Source organism: Dipodomys spectabilis, unplaced genomic scaffold (genome assembly GCF_019054845.1).
Source record: "Dipodomys spectabilis isolate Male_0828 unplaced genomic scaffold, ASM1905484v1 ptg000043l, whole genome shotgun sequence".
NCBI classification, from domain to species: Eukaryota; Metazoa; Chordata; class Mammalia; order Rodentia; family Heteromyidae; genus Dipodomys; species Dipodomys spectabilis.
In genome coordinates, this window is record NW_024870720.1 from 30390685 (window position 1) to 30406185 (window position 15501).

General features: G+C 42.0%; 2 protein-coding genes across 3 annotated transcripts in view; one reads left to right on the forward strand and one right to left on the reverse strand.

Annotated features, from left to right (window-relative positions):
• Positions 1–315: 315 nt before the first annotated feature.
• Positions 316–4495, forward strand: Stbd1 (starch binding domain 1). The gene is made up of 2 exons (XM_042678437.1): positions 316–567; positions 2837–4495. The coding sequence occupies exons 1-2, from the start codon at positions 363–365 to the stop codon at positions 3670–3672; spliced, it is 1041 nt and encodes a 346-aa protein (XP_042534371.1). The 5' UTR covers positions 316–362; the 3' UTR covers positions 3673–4495.
• Positions 4496–6621: 2126 nt separating this feature from the next.
• The window catches only part of Ccdc158 (coiled-coil domain containing 158), a 76471-nt gene continuing 67591 nt past the window's right edge, over positions 6622–15501 (reverse strand). For both annotated transcript variants that reach the window (XM_042678435.1, XM_042678434.1), the window contains 3 exons: positions 11764–11916; positions 8685–8792; positions 6622–6916 (listed from right to left, as the gene is read on the reverse strand). In XM_042678435.1, the coding sequence (XP_042534369.1) occupies positions 6840–6916; positions 8685–8792; positions 11764–11916 (338 nt within the window). In that variant the 3' untranslated portion in view covers positions 6622–6839. The remainder of the gene's footprint in view (positions 6917–8684; positions 8793–11763; positions 11917–15501) is intronic.

The window sequence follows — 15501 nt, forward strand, 5'->3', positions numbered from 1 at the left end:
TGGAAGCGCTCAGCCTCTCGATGGTAGCCCTGCGGTGGTCTATGGGTGCAGGTGCCCAGATGCGTTCAGGACGCGCGGCAGCTGTGCGTTCTTGGGCTTTTTACGCGCAGGACACCAGTGGAACGTGACATCCCGCGTCCCAGCTGCCAGCCATTGGGAGAACGCTGAGCGCGGGCCGCCCCACCCGAGCGGAGGCCGTACCTGGAGGGCGGGGAGGGAGGCGGGGCTGCAGGCGGGGCGTGGCGCGTCCCTAGCCCCATCCATAAAAGGCTGGAGCAGGGCAGGCAGGCGTGACTCTGCCTGGGTGAACCGAGCCCTCGTTCCAGTGGCCGTTGTACTGCAGCCGCCGCCGCTTCCCAGCCATGGGCGCCGTCTGGTCCGCCCTGCTGGTCGGAGGAGGTCTAGCGGGAGCGCTTTTCGTGTGGCTGCTGCGGGGAGACCCCGGGGATGCGGAGCCGCGGAAGGGTGCGCCTCCTGGGGAGGCTTCAGCTCCCGGAGGCGATCAGGAGGATGGCGGCGGCGGACTGAGTCCAGGGCTATGCAAGCAGGAGCTGATCACCAAACCAGGTATTCCCTCCCACCTCCCCCCCCCCCCCCCCCGCCCCCGGCTACGCTTGGCAGATCGGCCCGAAGTTTTGAAGTTGAGCTGGAGAGGCTGTGCGTCTCCGCGGGCCAGCTTCCCCCCGCGGGGCCGGGACCCTCGCACACTTCTCGTTTTTCCCGGGCTGGGAAGGTTTGTTACTCCTGGAAGTGCGGGAGCTGCCCTGGCGGATCCTGCGAGCGCCGCGCCCAGCCACGGGTGCCCTGGGCGCCGGCCCCTGAGGGCCCGCTCCAGGGGAACGCGCGCCTCCGCCCCGCGGTGCTGCGTGCAGGGCCCTGGGCTGCAGTGGCAGCGCCTCCTTCCCACGGCCTTCGAAAGCAGGGTCTAGGTTTGGGGATTTCACAACCCTCTTCCGTCTCTGACCCAGCAGGAATATTTTCTGAGTTCCAACGCCTTAGCCTAGACTGTCACCCCACAGTCCTCGTTAGATTTGGGTTTGAGAACACCATGAGGTGAATGCTATCTGGACGCTTCTATTGGGGAGGCAAAGTTCAACTTGATCTCAGGCCGCAAAGGCTGAAGCCCTGAAGCCGTGCTCTGGCCTAAGGTTTCCAAACTTATAGGCCCTTCCATGTGCCTCCCCACCCCCCAACACAGAGTGCAGTGTGGCCCGATCTTCGGAGAAGACCCTTAATGGGGCACTCAGCTACAATGAATACTACATTTTAGAGACTGAGCTAGGCAGACAGCAAGCATTGGCACCAAAGTTTACCTTCCAGTACCCTTCTTTGGCATGCTGCCCATACCTGATGGTGAAATGTCATCTGTGGACTTTTTTTTTCTCAATGAGGTGGTGTCCCTTTGTAAGCACAAGAAAATCTGTCCTTTGCCTTTGCTGCGACTGGTTTGGGCTGGATAGTTAATCTTGTTTCTGAAGGCCAGCCTCACGTTTTTTAGATGGAAACACTGGGAATGCAGAGTAGCTTTCGTTGATGTCCCCTTCCACTAAAAAAACAAAAACAAACAAAAGCCAAGACCATCTCCTTCGCCATACTCTACCTGCTTTAGTGGATTTCAGTCTTTTAGGGGAGATATACTGGATTGCCAACAGAGAAATTTCAAGTCTGTAGGGGAGTTGGATTGTGTGTGTGTGTGCAGGCTAGGACTTGAACTCGACCTGGGCACTGTTCCTTGGCTTTTTTTGCTCATTCTACCACTTAAATCTGCACCTCCAGGTTTGGTTTTGTTTTTGTCGTGGGACTTGACCTCAGGCCCAGCCCTGCCTCTGAGCTTCTGTGCTCAAGGCTAGCCCTTATACCAGTTAAGCCACAGTACCACTTCCGGTTTTCTGAGTGGTTTATTGGAGATAAGAGTTCACAGGAACTTTTATGCTAGGGCTGGCTTTGAACTTCCATTCTCAGATCTCAGCCTCCTGAGTAGCTAGGTGTGAACCACCACGCCCAGCCAGGTTTTGTTTTATTGTTTAAATACAAATTGGAGATTGAGTCACATGGCCCCCCCTCCCCCTCCAAGGCTGGTTTTGAATCACAGTCCTTAGCTCTTAGCCTCCCAAATAGCTAAGATTATAGGCATCAGCCACCGAGACTGGAATCCTGTGTAGATTTAAGAACGTTTTATTTATTTATTTATTTATTTATTAAGAAAAGGGTACAGTGGGAGGGGATTCAAAAGGCTGTGTCCCTTTTTGAAGAAGTTCCACTGTCCTCACATTCACTGTCATGCACTGTCTTGGTACTCACATAGTGATAGCTCATGCTGATCTGATCTGCCTGTTAGTCTGGGAGCTGACTCTTGCCCTTGCTGCATTTCTTCCGAGAAGTGGAGTACTCTTTGGATGTGTGGGACAGCTATGCAGCCATTTGTTCCACAGGGTTTTTCGTGTATTCTTTGGGAATTGAACCCCAGGGCCTTGTGCTATACCTGCTGTACCACTGAGCTCAGTTCCCTTTGATGACAGAAGCCAAGCTGTTTGACTTGGCTGCATGTTAGCATGGCCTGGACAGTGGGAGACTGAGGGCAGGTTTACAGTTGGGCTTTTACAACTTGCCACTTCCTTTATACTCTATGCTGATGTATTTCTATTTTTGGATTTACTTTTGGCTGTAGGATATGCATGCATACATTTAAAAGTAGAGAGTTGAGAGCATATGAAGTAAAAATGAACTTGACTTAGTAGAACTGCAGATATAGTGCAAGACTTCAGATAGCAATCTTCTTTCTCAGACTCTTTTCTTTTGTGACCTAACACTAATACATTTTCTTTTTTTCCCTTAGAGCATCTACAAGAAAGCAATGGACATTTGATTTCTGCAAGCAAAGGCCTGGATAACCTGCAGGAAGCCATGTGTGCACAGAAGAATCTGTGTGGAGCAGATGGGAACAAAGCAAGACAGCATTGCCCTGCTGCACAGATTCTAGACACACACACACTAGCTGCCTCTGAGACTGGTAACTCTGCAGGTTACTCTGAAGCTCTGAGAAATAAAAGCCTTGAATCTCATGGAGAAGAACGGAGCTTCCAAAAAGGACAAATGACACCTGCTAGTGCAGCTACCTGTTTTGGAAAGAAGCTGTCCTCTAGTGACCTGCCTGTGGACAGAGTTGAGGGAGTGAGCCATGCACAGCTGGACAGTCAGGCCCCAGCTGACCAGGAGGACTGGGAAGTGGTATCTAGGCACTCGTCTTGGGGGGATGTTGGCTTGGGTGGCAGCATTGAGTCTTCTGGGTTAAATGTGAGTCAGGGAATGGACTGTGACAACACTTGTGTAGAATTGAGAGGTTGGGAAGCAGATGGGAAGGTCAGGTCTTCGGACTCTCAGCAGGTCAGCATTGGGTTCCAGGTTCATTACACTACGAGCACTGGTGCACAATTCCTCGCAGTGACTGGAGACCACGAGAGTCTTGGGGGATGGAAGACTTACATTCCACTCCGCAACCACAAGGATGGGATCTGGTCTCATTCTCTTTTCCTGCCAGCAGATACAGTGGTGGAGTGGAAGTTTGTGTTAGTGGAGAATGGGAAAGTTACACGCTGGGAAGAATGCAGCAACAGACTTCTAGAAACTGGCCATGAGGATAAAGTGGTTCACAGATGGTGGGGGGTTCATTGAGTTAGTTGGCAGACTACTGGAGAAGTTGCACCAGAGTGTGGAGAGGCTACAGTGTGGTGCACACTGAATAATTTAAAGGGAGTACAACTCCAGATTTAGCCATCAAAGTTGCTAGTGCCTTTAATCTAATAGGCAGATAAATATGTATACAGACAATGCTCTCAGCAGTGTGGACTTTTTTCCTTGTTGCACTGACTGGTTGGTTTGTGCTGATAGTCATGTATTTTCTTTAGGGCTTGAACCTCTTAGAGAGTGATCTGGCCAAGCTTCCGGTGGGACTGTGGTCAAAGAAGCATGGAAGCTAATAGGCTACAACAGGTACAAGCTAGATGTAATTAGTAAAGATCTGTGGCAATGCCCTGAGACTCCTCCATATTTTTGTTTGGTTTTAGCTGCTGTGTAGGAATTAGCAGATGGCAAGTGCTTCTATCTTAGTGATCTAAGGCTGGTTTGGAAACAAGGGGCTGAATCAGGATGGGTATTCAAGGTAGTCATGGTAGCAGCCCAAGAGAAGGAATCTGAATGGGGTTGGGTTGTGGGTTGGCCTGAAGGACAGCTCTTTTGAAGACTGGGAGGTACAGCCCAGTGTGGCTCCAGTGAAGGACACACCCATCATTTCCCATGGGAGCCCTTGTAGGACTGTCTCTGTTCCCCTCACACCTGCACACACCAAGTCTCCAGAGATGGATTGTCCTATAGAAACTCTTGCCCATGACATCCTCTTCCCTCGCCTCTCATACCAGTAGCTATAACCTGGTAACAGTTAATGTAGAACCTGCTCTGAGAAGAAATAAATGTTTAAGTTATATCTGAACAAATAAAACCTGAGCTGTAATCTTTACTAAATGTCTGAATTCTCTTAGTATTATAGTAACCCAGATGTCCAATAAAACACTATATGCATTTTACACAGAAAAGCAAATATTAAAAATTATGTAAGAAGCTGGGCACTCGTAGTTTATGCTTATAATCCCTAGCTACTCAGGAAGCTGAGGTCTGAGGATCATGGTTTGAAGCCAGCCCGGAGAGAAAAGTCCTCATAAGACTGTTATCTCCAATTAACCACTTAAAAACTGGAAGTGACATTGTGGCCCAAAGTGGTAGAGTGCTAGCTTTGAGCAAAGGATCTTAGGGACAGCACCCAGGCCCTGACCAACACACACAGACACATACATGTAAGAAGATATATGTCTTTTTCTCCTTCCTTTGGAGTAAAAGTTTAGAACATTTCTTTTAAAACATCTGTGCTTAGGATTTCAGCATGCCTGATCTTGCAAATAAACCTTACATATTAATATCACTTTTAATAAGTATCATTGGTAAAATAATATACTTAATCCTGGTAAAAGTTGGGTCTTAGCTGAAAAGTTAAACCCCACTTAGTAAAGCCCTTAGTAAAGGGCTGCCTGATATTGTCAGAGCCACAGAGGCCACCTGCTGTTACTTGAACAGTCTGTTAATGCAGAATATTCCTATGAGGGAAAGTAAAGGAAAACAAATTCAATAAAAATCCCTCGAAAGAACATTATCACAAACCATTTTTTTTTTTTTTTGGTCCGGTTGTGGGGCCTGAACTCGGCCTGGTCGCTGTCCCTCAGCTCTTCAGCTCAAGGCTAGCACTCTACCACTTGAGCCACAGCGCCACTTCCGGCTTTTTTCTTTTTGCTTATGTGGTGCTGAGGAATTGAACCTAGGACCTCACGCATGCAAGGCAAGCGCTATACCACTGGGCCACCTTCGCAGCCCCTCACAAGCCATTTTATTATCTCATGAAATAAAACTTAAACTTTCACTAGAGGCAACTGACTTCAGAGGTACTGATTTTCCTGAGAAGGCACGTCTGCCCTCAGAATTCTATCTGCTGCATCAGAACTGGTGGCTACAGTTAACAGACCAGTCATACAGGAGGCAACATCAGACAGACTTCCTTGTTCTTGGACCCAGCAGTACATCTTAGCAGAAAACTAGCACCCCAGGCTCTCCTGCCTTGTGCTACCATAACCCAAACCTTCCCAAGTTGCTGTATCAGCCATGGAAAGGCAAGAGAGCGAGGCATATCACAAATACCTATTACTGCCTTTGATTTGCTTTGTACCTTCCATTCTATAAGTGAGAACTGACCAATGGGCACAGCTGGAGGAGGAGAGGGACTGGGCAGCAGAGCCTCTGGCTAGGCAACTGTGGTTTCTGACAGTTCTGAACTAGGGAGCAGGAGCACATGTTTGTTTTGTTTGTTTGTTTGTTTTTTGATAGCTAGCATTTGACCACATTACCACTGGTGTGTTAGCATAACCTATCTGTTTTGTATATCATATCACATACCCAAATTTATCAAAATTCAATTTAGACAGACTGAATTAATCATCTAGAAGTTACCAGCTTACTTGCTATAAAGAGTAATGAAACATTTTCTTAAATTATTAAAATATAGAGACTTCTGAAATTTTGGACTGGGGGCCCCAAAGCTTTGAGATTGGATTACTCACTGATACTGACAGAACAAACAGTGAGTTCAGGGTCAAAAAATGAACCCCTGTCCCTGTGCTGGAGTTTGTTCTTCTATTCTTGGCATTACACCATTCACTTGCATGTGGGAGTGTAGTGTTTCTCTAAAGACTTTTTCTAAGCTGGAAAAAAATGATTACTGAGCAGGGCACTGGTGAATCACACCTGTAATTCTAGCTACTCGGGAGAATGAGACTGGGAAGATCCTAATTCAAAGTTAGCCCAGGGAGAAAAGTCTTAGAGAGTTCATCTCCAATTGTCCAGTAAAATCCTGGGCTGGAAGCATGGCTGAAATGGTAGCACCCAAAGCCATGAACAAGAAGTCAAGTGAGAGTAAGTATGAAGATCTAAGTTCAAGCCTCATTACAGATGACTAGACCATCTTAGATCTAGTAAATTTAAAAAATACAATCATTCCAATATACTAGAATTAGCATAAATTACTACTTTACAATGTATGAATAGTTTCATATCTAGCTAGCTTTTTTTCAAGTTTTACTTTGAGAGCATTCAAAAACAGTTTATTTCAAAATAGTTTACAGGACAGGGTATCTTTTATTAAATTTTGACATAAAAAGAAAAAGGTACACAGGGCACTAATTATAATTAACACCACAATTAACCAGGCACCCTCCCTCTGTAAAGAACAGGCAAGCAACCCATTATTTTAGCAACATTTTTTCTTGGTCTTTCACTTTCTGAATCCTCTTTTCTTGATTTCTGATCATTGAAGACATTGCTGAAAATGTTGACAAAAAAAGTTAAAACAGCAATATCTACTTAGGGTTTAAACTCTATTATGTGCTTAAAAAAATAAAATGCTAGGAAATAAACCTTGAAGTTTTGCTTCCCCACCTCTCTTTATAACAATACTATTTTAAGCCCTCATATATTTGTACCATCATTTCTTATGAAATAAGCTGCTGAAATGGTCATTTCTTCTAGCTCCAAGGTTACATATGCTTAAGTACAGAGTTGGGGTTTTTTGTTGCTATTTTTTGCACTGTTAGGATTGAATCTAGGGCTCTGTGTATGCAGGCAAGCGCTCTATCACTATACCTTAAATTCTGTTAAATGATGCAAAATTCTCTCCAAAAATTATTTTTTTAGTATTCCCACAAACATTTTGTCCAGGCATTGCATGCAATATAAAGGTACTTTTATGTTTTAGCAAATAAGCATGTATCTTGTTAGACTGTTACATGGTGCTATAAATCAGATAAACTGAGGAATATGAGAATATGAATAAAAATGGGGCCAATAAAATAATGAATCCTTCTCTTTAAAAACATAACAAATGCTGGGCATTGGTGGCTCTTGTCTGTAATTTTATTTACTCAGTAGGCAGAGATTGGGAGGATCACAGTTTGAGGTCAACCTAGGGAAAAACTTCACAAGACTCCATTTTAGCCCATTGCTGGGAGTGGTAGGTAGGGCATGACTACCTTGGTATTCAGAAGGCTCATGGTTTCAGGCTAGCATAGTTAAAAAAAAAAAAGTCCAGGGGCTGGGAAGGTGGCTCAGTGGTAGAGTGCTTGCCTTGCATGCATGAGGCCCTGGGTTCAATTCCTCAGCACCACATAAGCAAAAAGAAAAAAAAAAACAGAAGTGGCATGGAGCTGAAGAGCTGAGGGACAGCGCCCAGGCCCAGAGTTCAGGCCCCACGACCAGACAAAAAAACAAAAAAGAAAAATGTTTTCCTTTATCTAACAACTCTATGGACAGAAAGATGGACTAAGAATAAGAGATGCCCTTCAAAATTAGTTTCTCTTTGGCAAGACTCCTGGATTCATGAAGGTAGAAAAGCATGCAACAAGATAGTCTCCCATGTCTTCTGTACTTAGAATTTATACTCTAGGGGCTGGGAAGGTGGGTCAGTGGTAGAGCGCTTGCCTTGCATGCATGAAGCCCTGGGTTCCATTCCTCAGCACCACATAAGCAAAAAGAAAAAAGCCGGAAGTGGCGCTGTGGCTCAAGTGGTAGAGCGCTAGCCTTGAGCATAAGAGCTAAGGGACAGCCCAGGCCCAGAGTTCAGGCCCCACAACCAGACCCCTCCCCCCCCCAAAAAAGAATTTATACTCTAAAAGCTACCAGTCATCTGCAGATTGTAATAGATTCTCATCCATGGCTTTAGTATTTTTAGAAATGACTTATCTCATAATTTTGTGCTTCATTCATTGAGTAGCATAGTCTCTTACAACACTAAGCTAATTTAAATTCTGAGTAAGCTAAATACTTCAACATTTTGTATTTGGTTATAATATTGTCATTTTATCCTGGCTAAAATCAAAGTAACAGGGACAAGAAAGTATAAAGAAACTCAACCTACTGAGTGTTGGTCAACAGGATAAGACCCTGAGGCTTGATCATGGTTAAGATCATACTTTCACTAAGGTTTCTGAATTGCTAATTCAATACCCTGTTGGATCTACAGATAGAAAATTTAACTTGAAGGGAAGGAGAGTATTGTTATGAGTGACAAGATCTCTCCAAAAACTGCACTGTACCTTGGTTTTTCATCTGTAAATCTTCTACCAGGGTTTGCAAGCTTTCCAGTCTGTTTTGAAGTTTCCTGCATGTTTTTCCTGTTGTTTCTACTGGTGGAGACTGTGAATCTATTAGAAAATTGCTTAGCTGTGATATAAAAAGTCTAATCACTACTTCTTTTTTGGGAATAATTCAATTGAATTACACGTTAAACAATTTTCCATTCATTTACTTAGAAAGGCTCTTTCTATGTAGCCCAGGCTGGCCTCAAATTTACTATCCTCCTGTCATAGCCTCCTGAATGATGTAACTTTTCCTTTAAAATAAAGAAAACTTAGCCAGGTGCCAGCGGCACATGCCTGTAATCTTAGCTATTAAGGAGGCTGAGATCTGAGGTTCAAAGCCAGCCCAGGCAGGAAAGTCCATGAGACTTTTATCTCCAATTAACCACCAGAAAACCAGAAGTGGTGCTGTGGCTCAAGTGGTAGAGTGTTCGCTTTGAGCTGAAGAGCTCATGGAGAGCGCCCAGACCCAGAGTTGAAGTCCCATGACTGACAAACAAACAAACAAAAAAAGAAAGGAAAAAAAAAAGTCTTTTCAGTTTAAAAGTTTCTTGTTTAATACCTGATTTTATTTAATATTGAATCACTGCAATGCTAGCTTATTTTATTTTGTTTCAAACCAATACAACTTTGTGTTATTTAACAACATCGTATTAAGTGGGATGAATGAGAATACTTCAAGTTTAATTGAAACATTCTCTATTGGTCAACTTTTTTATAGCAGACTTAAGTAGTTCCATTAGCCTAAGGTCTGAGGGAGAAGAATCTAATTCAGATACTGGCACCATTATTAAATGTGTGAGGCCGAGCCCATGCCCTAGTTGCTGGCACCTGAATGAGGAACAGCATTGTATCAGACAGCTGAACAGGTGCTGACATGCCTTAGTAAACCTACTGCAAATGTGAAGAGCCTAGACACATGAAGGTTATTCTCCAGTAAGTATGTTAGCTTCTCAATTTCTAAAAATACTTGCTTGATAAGCTTTAAATTTCAATTTTTATCTTAGCCTCTGACTAGCTAAATAATCTTGACAATGTTTTTCTGGTGGCTCATTTTCCTATCCCAAATCATCTATTCAGTATTAAAGATAATAAAGAAATTATTTTGTTTTATTTGGCAGTCCTGGGGCTTGACTCAGGGCCTGGGCACTGTTCCTGAGCTTCTTTTGTTCAGGGCTAGCACTCTACCACTTGAGCCACAGCGTTACTTCCAGCTTTTTCTGTTCATCTGGTACTGAGGAATTGAACACAGTGCTTCAGGAATGCTAGGCAAGCATGCTAGGCAAGCACTCTACCACTAAGTCACATTCCCAGCCAAAGAAATTATTTTAACTCAAGAGAATAAGACGTAATTTTTTTTTTGTCGGTTGTAGGGCCTGAACTCTAGGCCTGGGTGCTGTCCTTCAGCTCTTGAGCTCAATGCTAGCACTCTACCACTTAAGCTACAGCACCATTTCTGGCTTTTTCTACTTATGTGGTGCTGAGGGCCTCATACATACAAGGCAAGCACTCTACCACTGATCCACCTTCCCAGCCCCAAGACATAATTTTTTAGAGACAGTCTTAGCATGAAAAGCATATAACATATTTAGACTGATAGGGATTTGACCATAGGAGGAAAAGTAACAATGCCATGGCTATTATGTAAGTAGGTAAATAAGGTGACAAGCAACATTGCTCTATTCCTGCAGTGATTATTGCACTAATAGGCAAATCATTCCACTCTTTACATTGTTAAAAATATTAAACAAGGGCTGGGAAGGTGGCTCAGTGGTAGAGCGCTTGCCTTGCATGCATGAGGTCCCGGGTTCCATTCCTCAGCACCACATAAGCTGAAAAAACCAGAAGTGGCGCTGTGGCTCAAGTGGTAGAGCATTAGCCTTGAGCTGAAGAGCTGAGGGACTGCTCCCAGACCCAGAGTTCAGGCTTCATGACAGACACAAAAAAAAAGTACTTTAGGAGCATAAGAGATAATGGAAGACATAGCTGTCCAAAAATAATAAATAAGAAAATGTACTTACAATGTGATTCTGATTTTCATGTATTTGGGGGATCTAGAATTCTGTATGACACAGAATTGCAAAGGTATAAGAACTGACTTGACAATGATGTGACAATTGTCTGGTTTATCCCTTGCCAATAGGAATGATGGCATAGAGCACTGGGCTGGTTTGGTCACTGTCATACATGCTGAGAACATGTCAAGGCCAACTTAATGATCTATTTATTAGGCACATATCCAAATCAATTTATCTTTTCCATCTGCACATAACAAATAAACAATGTTGTATGTGTGTGCCAGTAGTGAGGCTTGAACTCAGGGCCTGGACATTATCCCTTAGCTTTTTTGCTCAAGGCTGGTGCTCCAATTGAATCCCAAAAAGCCATTTCTGGCTTTTTTTGGTGGTTAATTGGAGATAAGAATCTCATGGGCCTTTATTGCCTAAGCTAGTTTTGAACCAGGATCTTCAGGTCTCAGCCTCCTGAGTAAGATTATAGGTGTGAGCCACCATTGAGCTTAAAATTTTTTAAATAAGAAAATTTTGATAAGTTTATAGACATTTGCACTTACAAGGGCAGAAATGGAAGTACAGCCATGATTCACTATGGCAAATATAGCATTTAAGATCTAAACTCTTACAATAAAATAGAGGAAAATAGTTCATTATTTATGTCAAAGAAAAATAACATTTACATATAACACCTATATTGGTACTGAGTCTCATATGTATGTATACAATAGCTGTTTTATTGTAATAAGACTATAAAAATTACATGTCCTCAATTATACCTCATACATAAGAACTTCAAACAGAGTTGGTATGGTGATACATACCTATAATGCCAGCATTCAAGAGGCTGAGGCAGAAGGATCTTGAGAAGGAGGCAAGGCTGAGCTACATAGTGAGAACCTGCCTGCCTCAGAAAAGTTAACCAAAGAACTGCATGTTAACATTATTAATCTGAATATAGAAAGGAGACTATAGTTCAACAGAAAAAGAAATCAACCCCATCAGCAATATCAGATCATTCTAACCTTTAACAGAATCAGGTGAATGAATAGGCTTAGTAGATCTATACTGTGACGTGGATCCAACTGAATCTTCAGCTGAACTTGTCAGGAGTGAGTGTACTGGAGACTTCTTAGAAGTGAAGGAACGAGTAGCTGAGTTTTTCACAGATGGAGTTACTAGAACAAAGATAAAAACAGTTAATTAGAAATAATATACTGCATCTCTCAAAAACTCAAACTTTTATGAGAAAATGAGTCCAATGATGGGGCTGGGAAGAGAGAGGAATATTCTGGCAAATATCCAGGGTTTCAAATTAGAAGTAATGGGTATGCCCTATGTGATGGTTAAACTCCGTGAGCACCTTGACAGGGCTGAGAGACGGCAAGAAAAGTGATAGCCCAGCCAGGAAAGTTGTGAGATTCTTATCTCCACTAAACTACAAAAAACCCAGAAGTGGAGCGGTGGCTCAGATTGATAGAGCACTGGTCTTGAGCAAAAGAAGTTCAGGGACAGTGCCCAGGACCTGAGTTCAATCCTCAAGACCAGCACGTATATGCATGCACGCATACAAACACACATATGCTCTCAAGAAGAAGGAAAAAAAGAAAGAAAGAAAGAAGACAAACAAAAGACAAGCAATCTAAAAGCTAACTGATGGGAAAATAAGGCATTTTGCATTTAAATAGCATATGAACTTATACTTATTTATTAGTAGAAACAATGGAAGCCAAAAATGGAATGATCCATTCAAAGTGAAGGAAAACAATGTCACCCTAAATTCTATATTTAGCAAAAATGTTCCTCTAAAATGATGATGAAATTGACATAAGTTCAGACACTAAAAACATTATCACTAGTAAACATGAAAAGCACAAGTAAAATGGTTCTAGATGAAAGTGAACTGCAATGGTACGGGTATGGCTAAATAAATATTAACTGTACAAAACACCACCTGGTCCACTCTGATGTTTAGTTTCATAATTTTTCCCAATTATTTTTACAATAAAACTATATAATGATTATTATGCCACAGGTGGAAAGGGTAGTGAATGGAATTAATGAGTTAAACAGTAACACTCATAATACATGAAAAAGGTAAATGTACTCATTTATATTAATGTAATAAAGCAGGGATAGTTATTAATCAATTTTCTTGGTTCATCATTAAGATATATAAGACATGTAGGATACATGTAATTGATATAAACTGGAAGAAATTAACTATGTAAGTGCACTTTTTTAAAGTACTAAAATGATCAAAATTAGTGCCAGAAATGATTAAAATTTAAGAATTTGCATTTATTTTACTTAAAAATTTTATGTTTTGATTTTTTTATATATCTACACTTTTATAAGAGAAAAAATTGGGAAACATCTTTCTCCTACCTCTTTTACAATTTATCTCAATTTCTCTATTTACATTATTAGTTTCCAGATATGTAACTGAATAATCATCATTTTTTTTATTGTGAGAATACTGTACAGAGGAGTTACAATTACAGGGGCAAGGTAACGAGTACATTTCTTATTAAGCATTGTTGCCTCCTTTGTTTCCCCTTACTATCCCTTCCCATACCCCACCTTCCCCTACCTGATCCTCCCCCCACCCCCCACCAAAGTTGTAAAGTTCGTTTTTCAACATAACGACTTGTACATCTCATTGTTGCAATGGGTCCACCTGTATCCCCAGTTAAATGATTTGTTTTTTTCCCCTTCCTCTCCACAAATTATACCAACATCAAATACAGTGAAAGCATGGTTATACCATGGGGGAGGGACATACAAAGCAACATAGAAATCATCTTATAAATATGTTAGAAACAATTGCATGAAAGGAAAAAAAACAAAAAAACATTTGAATACTTATCTTGGGGTTCATTCCCCTAACATCAAATTATCTGACCTTTTCTGCTTGACTCAGACATATACTAGTTATTGCAAATAAGGGAAACCATGGGACCTATGTTTCTTTGGGCTTGGCTTACTTCACTTAATATAATTTTTTCCAACTCTTTCCATTCCTAACAAATGGAGCAATGTCATTCTTTCTGATGGAGGCATTGAATTCCATTGTGTATATATACCACATTTTATTGATCCATTCATCTACTGAGGGGCATCTGGGTTGGTTCCATAACTTAGCTATGGTAAATAATGCTGCAATAAACATAGTCGTGCTGGTAGCTTTAGTGTGGTCTTGTTTGTGATCATTTGAGTAAATGCCCAAAAGTGGTCATAGGGGAGCTCTATGTGGAGTTTTTTGAGGAACCTCCATACTGCTTTCCAAAGTGGTTGAACAAGTTTACACTCCCGCCAACAATGCAGTAAGGTTCCCTTCTGTCCACATCCCCTCCAGCATCTGTTGTTATTAGAGTTCTTGATTATAGCCATTCTAACTGGGGTGAGGTGGTATCTCAATGTTGTTTTGATAATCATCATTTTCAATTTCATTCTTTCCCAATTATTTTTCATTTTTCCTAAGAAAAATAATTATGCATCTGTTGGGTTGCTTTTTTCCTCCAAATCTAACATATTATCTATAATTTGTCTTCCTAATTTGGTATTTTATTTTGTATAATCTTTTTTTTTTGGTCATAGTGTTTGAACTCAGGCCCTGGGTGAGCACTGTCCCTGAGCTTTTGCACTCAAAGCTAATGCTCTACCATTTTTTATTTTTATTTTTTATTTTTATCAGTTGTAGGGCTTGAACTTTGCCGACAGCTCTTCAGCTCAAGGCTAGTGCTCTACCACTTGAGCCACAGCGCCACTGCTGGCCTTTTCTATTTATGTGGTGCTGAGCCTTATGCACGCCAGGTAAGCACTCTACCACTGAGCCACCTTCCCAGCCCTGCTCTACCATTTTGAGCCACAACTTTCCTTCCCCAGCTGGCTTCCAAATGCGATCCTCAGATCTTAGCCTCCTGAGTAGCTAGGATTACAGGCATGAGTCACTGGCTTTTCTCTGTCTCTCTCTCTTTCTTTGAGGGGGAATTATGGGGTTTGAAGTCAGGGTCTCTACTTGCTAGGCAGGTGCTCTACTACCGGAACAATGCCCCAGGCCTGTTTTGCTTTAGTTATTCTTTTTAAATAAGGTCTTTTGTTTTAGCTATAGAATTATAGGTGTGCGCCATCAGGCTCAGATTATTTGTTGGGGTGGAATCTTACTCACTTTTTTCCATGGGCTGGTCTTAAACTCTTCCCTATTTCTATCAGTTGAGTAGCTGTGATTACAGATATGGGCCACTATGCCTGATCAATGTGAGATTTTCTTTATGTCTATGATTTTAGACATAGTTGTAACTTGTAATTTTTTTCTCTTCCACTTCTAGTGTGAGTTATGCTAATTTCCTTTTCAATAGATTCTATTCTTTAATCAGTTCCTTTAGGAGTTATTTTTCATTTTGTTTTTCTTTTTGCATAGCTGAGGACCAAACTCAGGGCCTTGTACTTGCCAGGCAAGTGCTCTTTCACTGAGCTAAATCCCCAACCCTTTTTAGTTTATTTTTATAGAGATCATCTTATCTCTATCCTTGAAAATGTTATGTAGAACCACCTGTCTCAATCATTCTTTTCCTTTCATCTATTCTGTAAGTATTTATTGAGCACCTGCTTTGTGCTAGATACCTGGGATACACTGGGGGAACCAAATAGTTAAAAGACTGAAGTTGTTATTTTATGGCACTGGGGCTTGAACTTAGGGCCTGATGTTTGCTATCCAGGAACTCTACTGATGAGCCAGGCCTTCAGCTTTCTTTCGCACT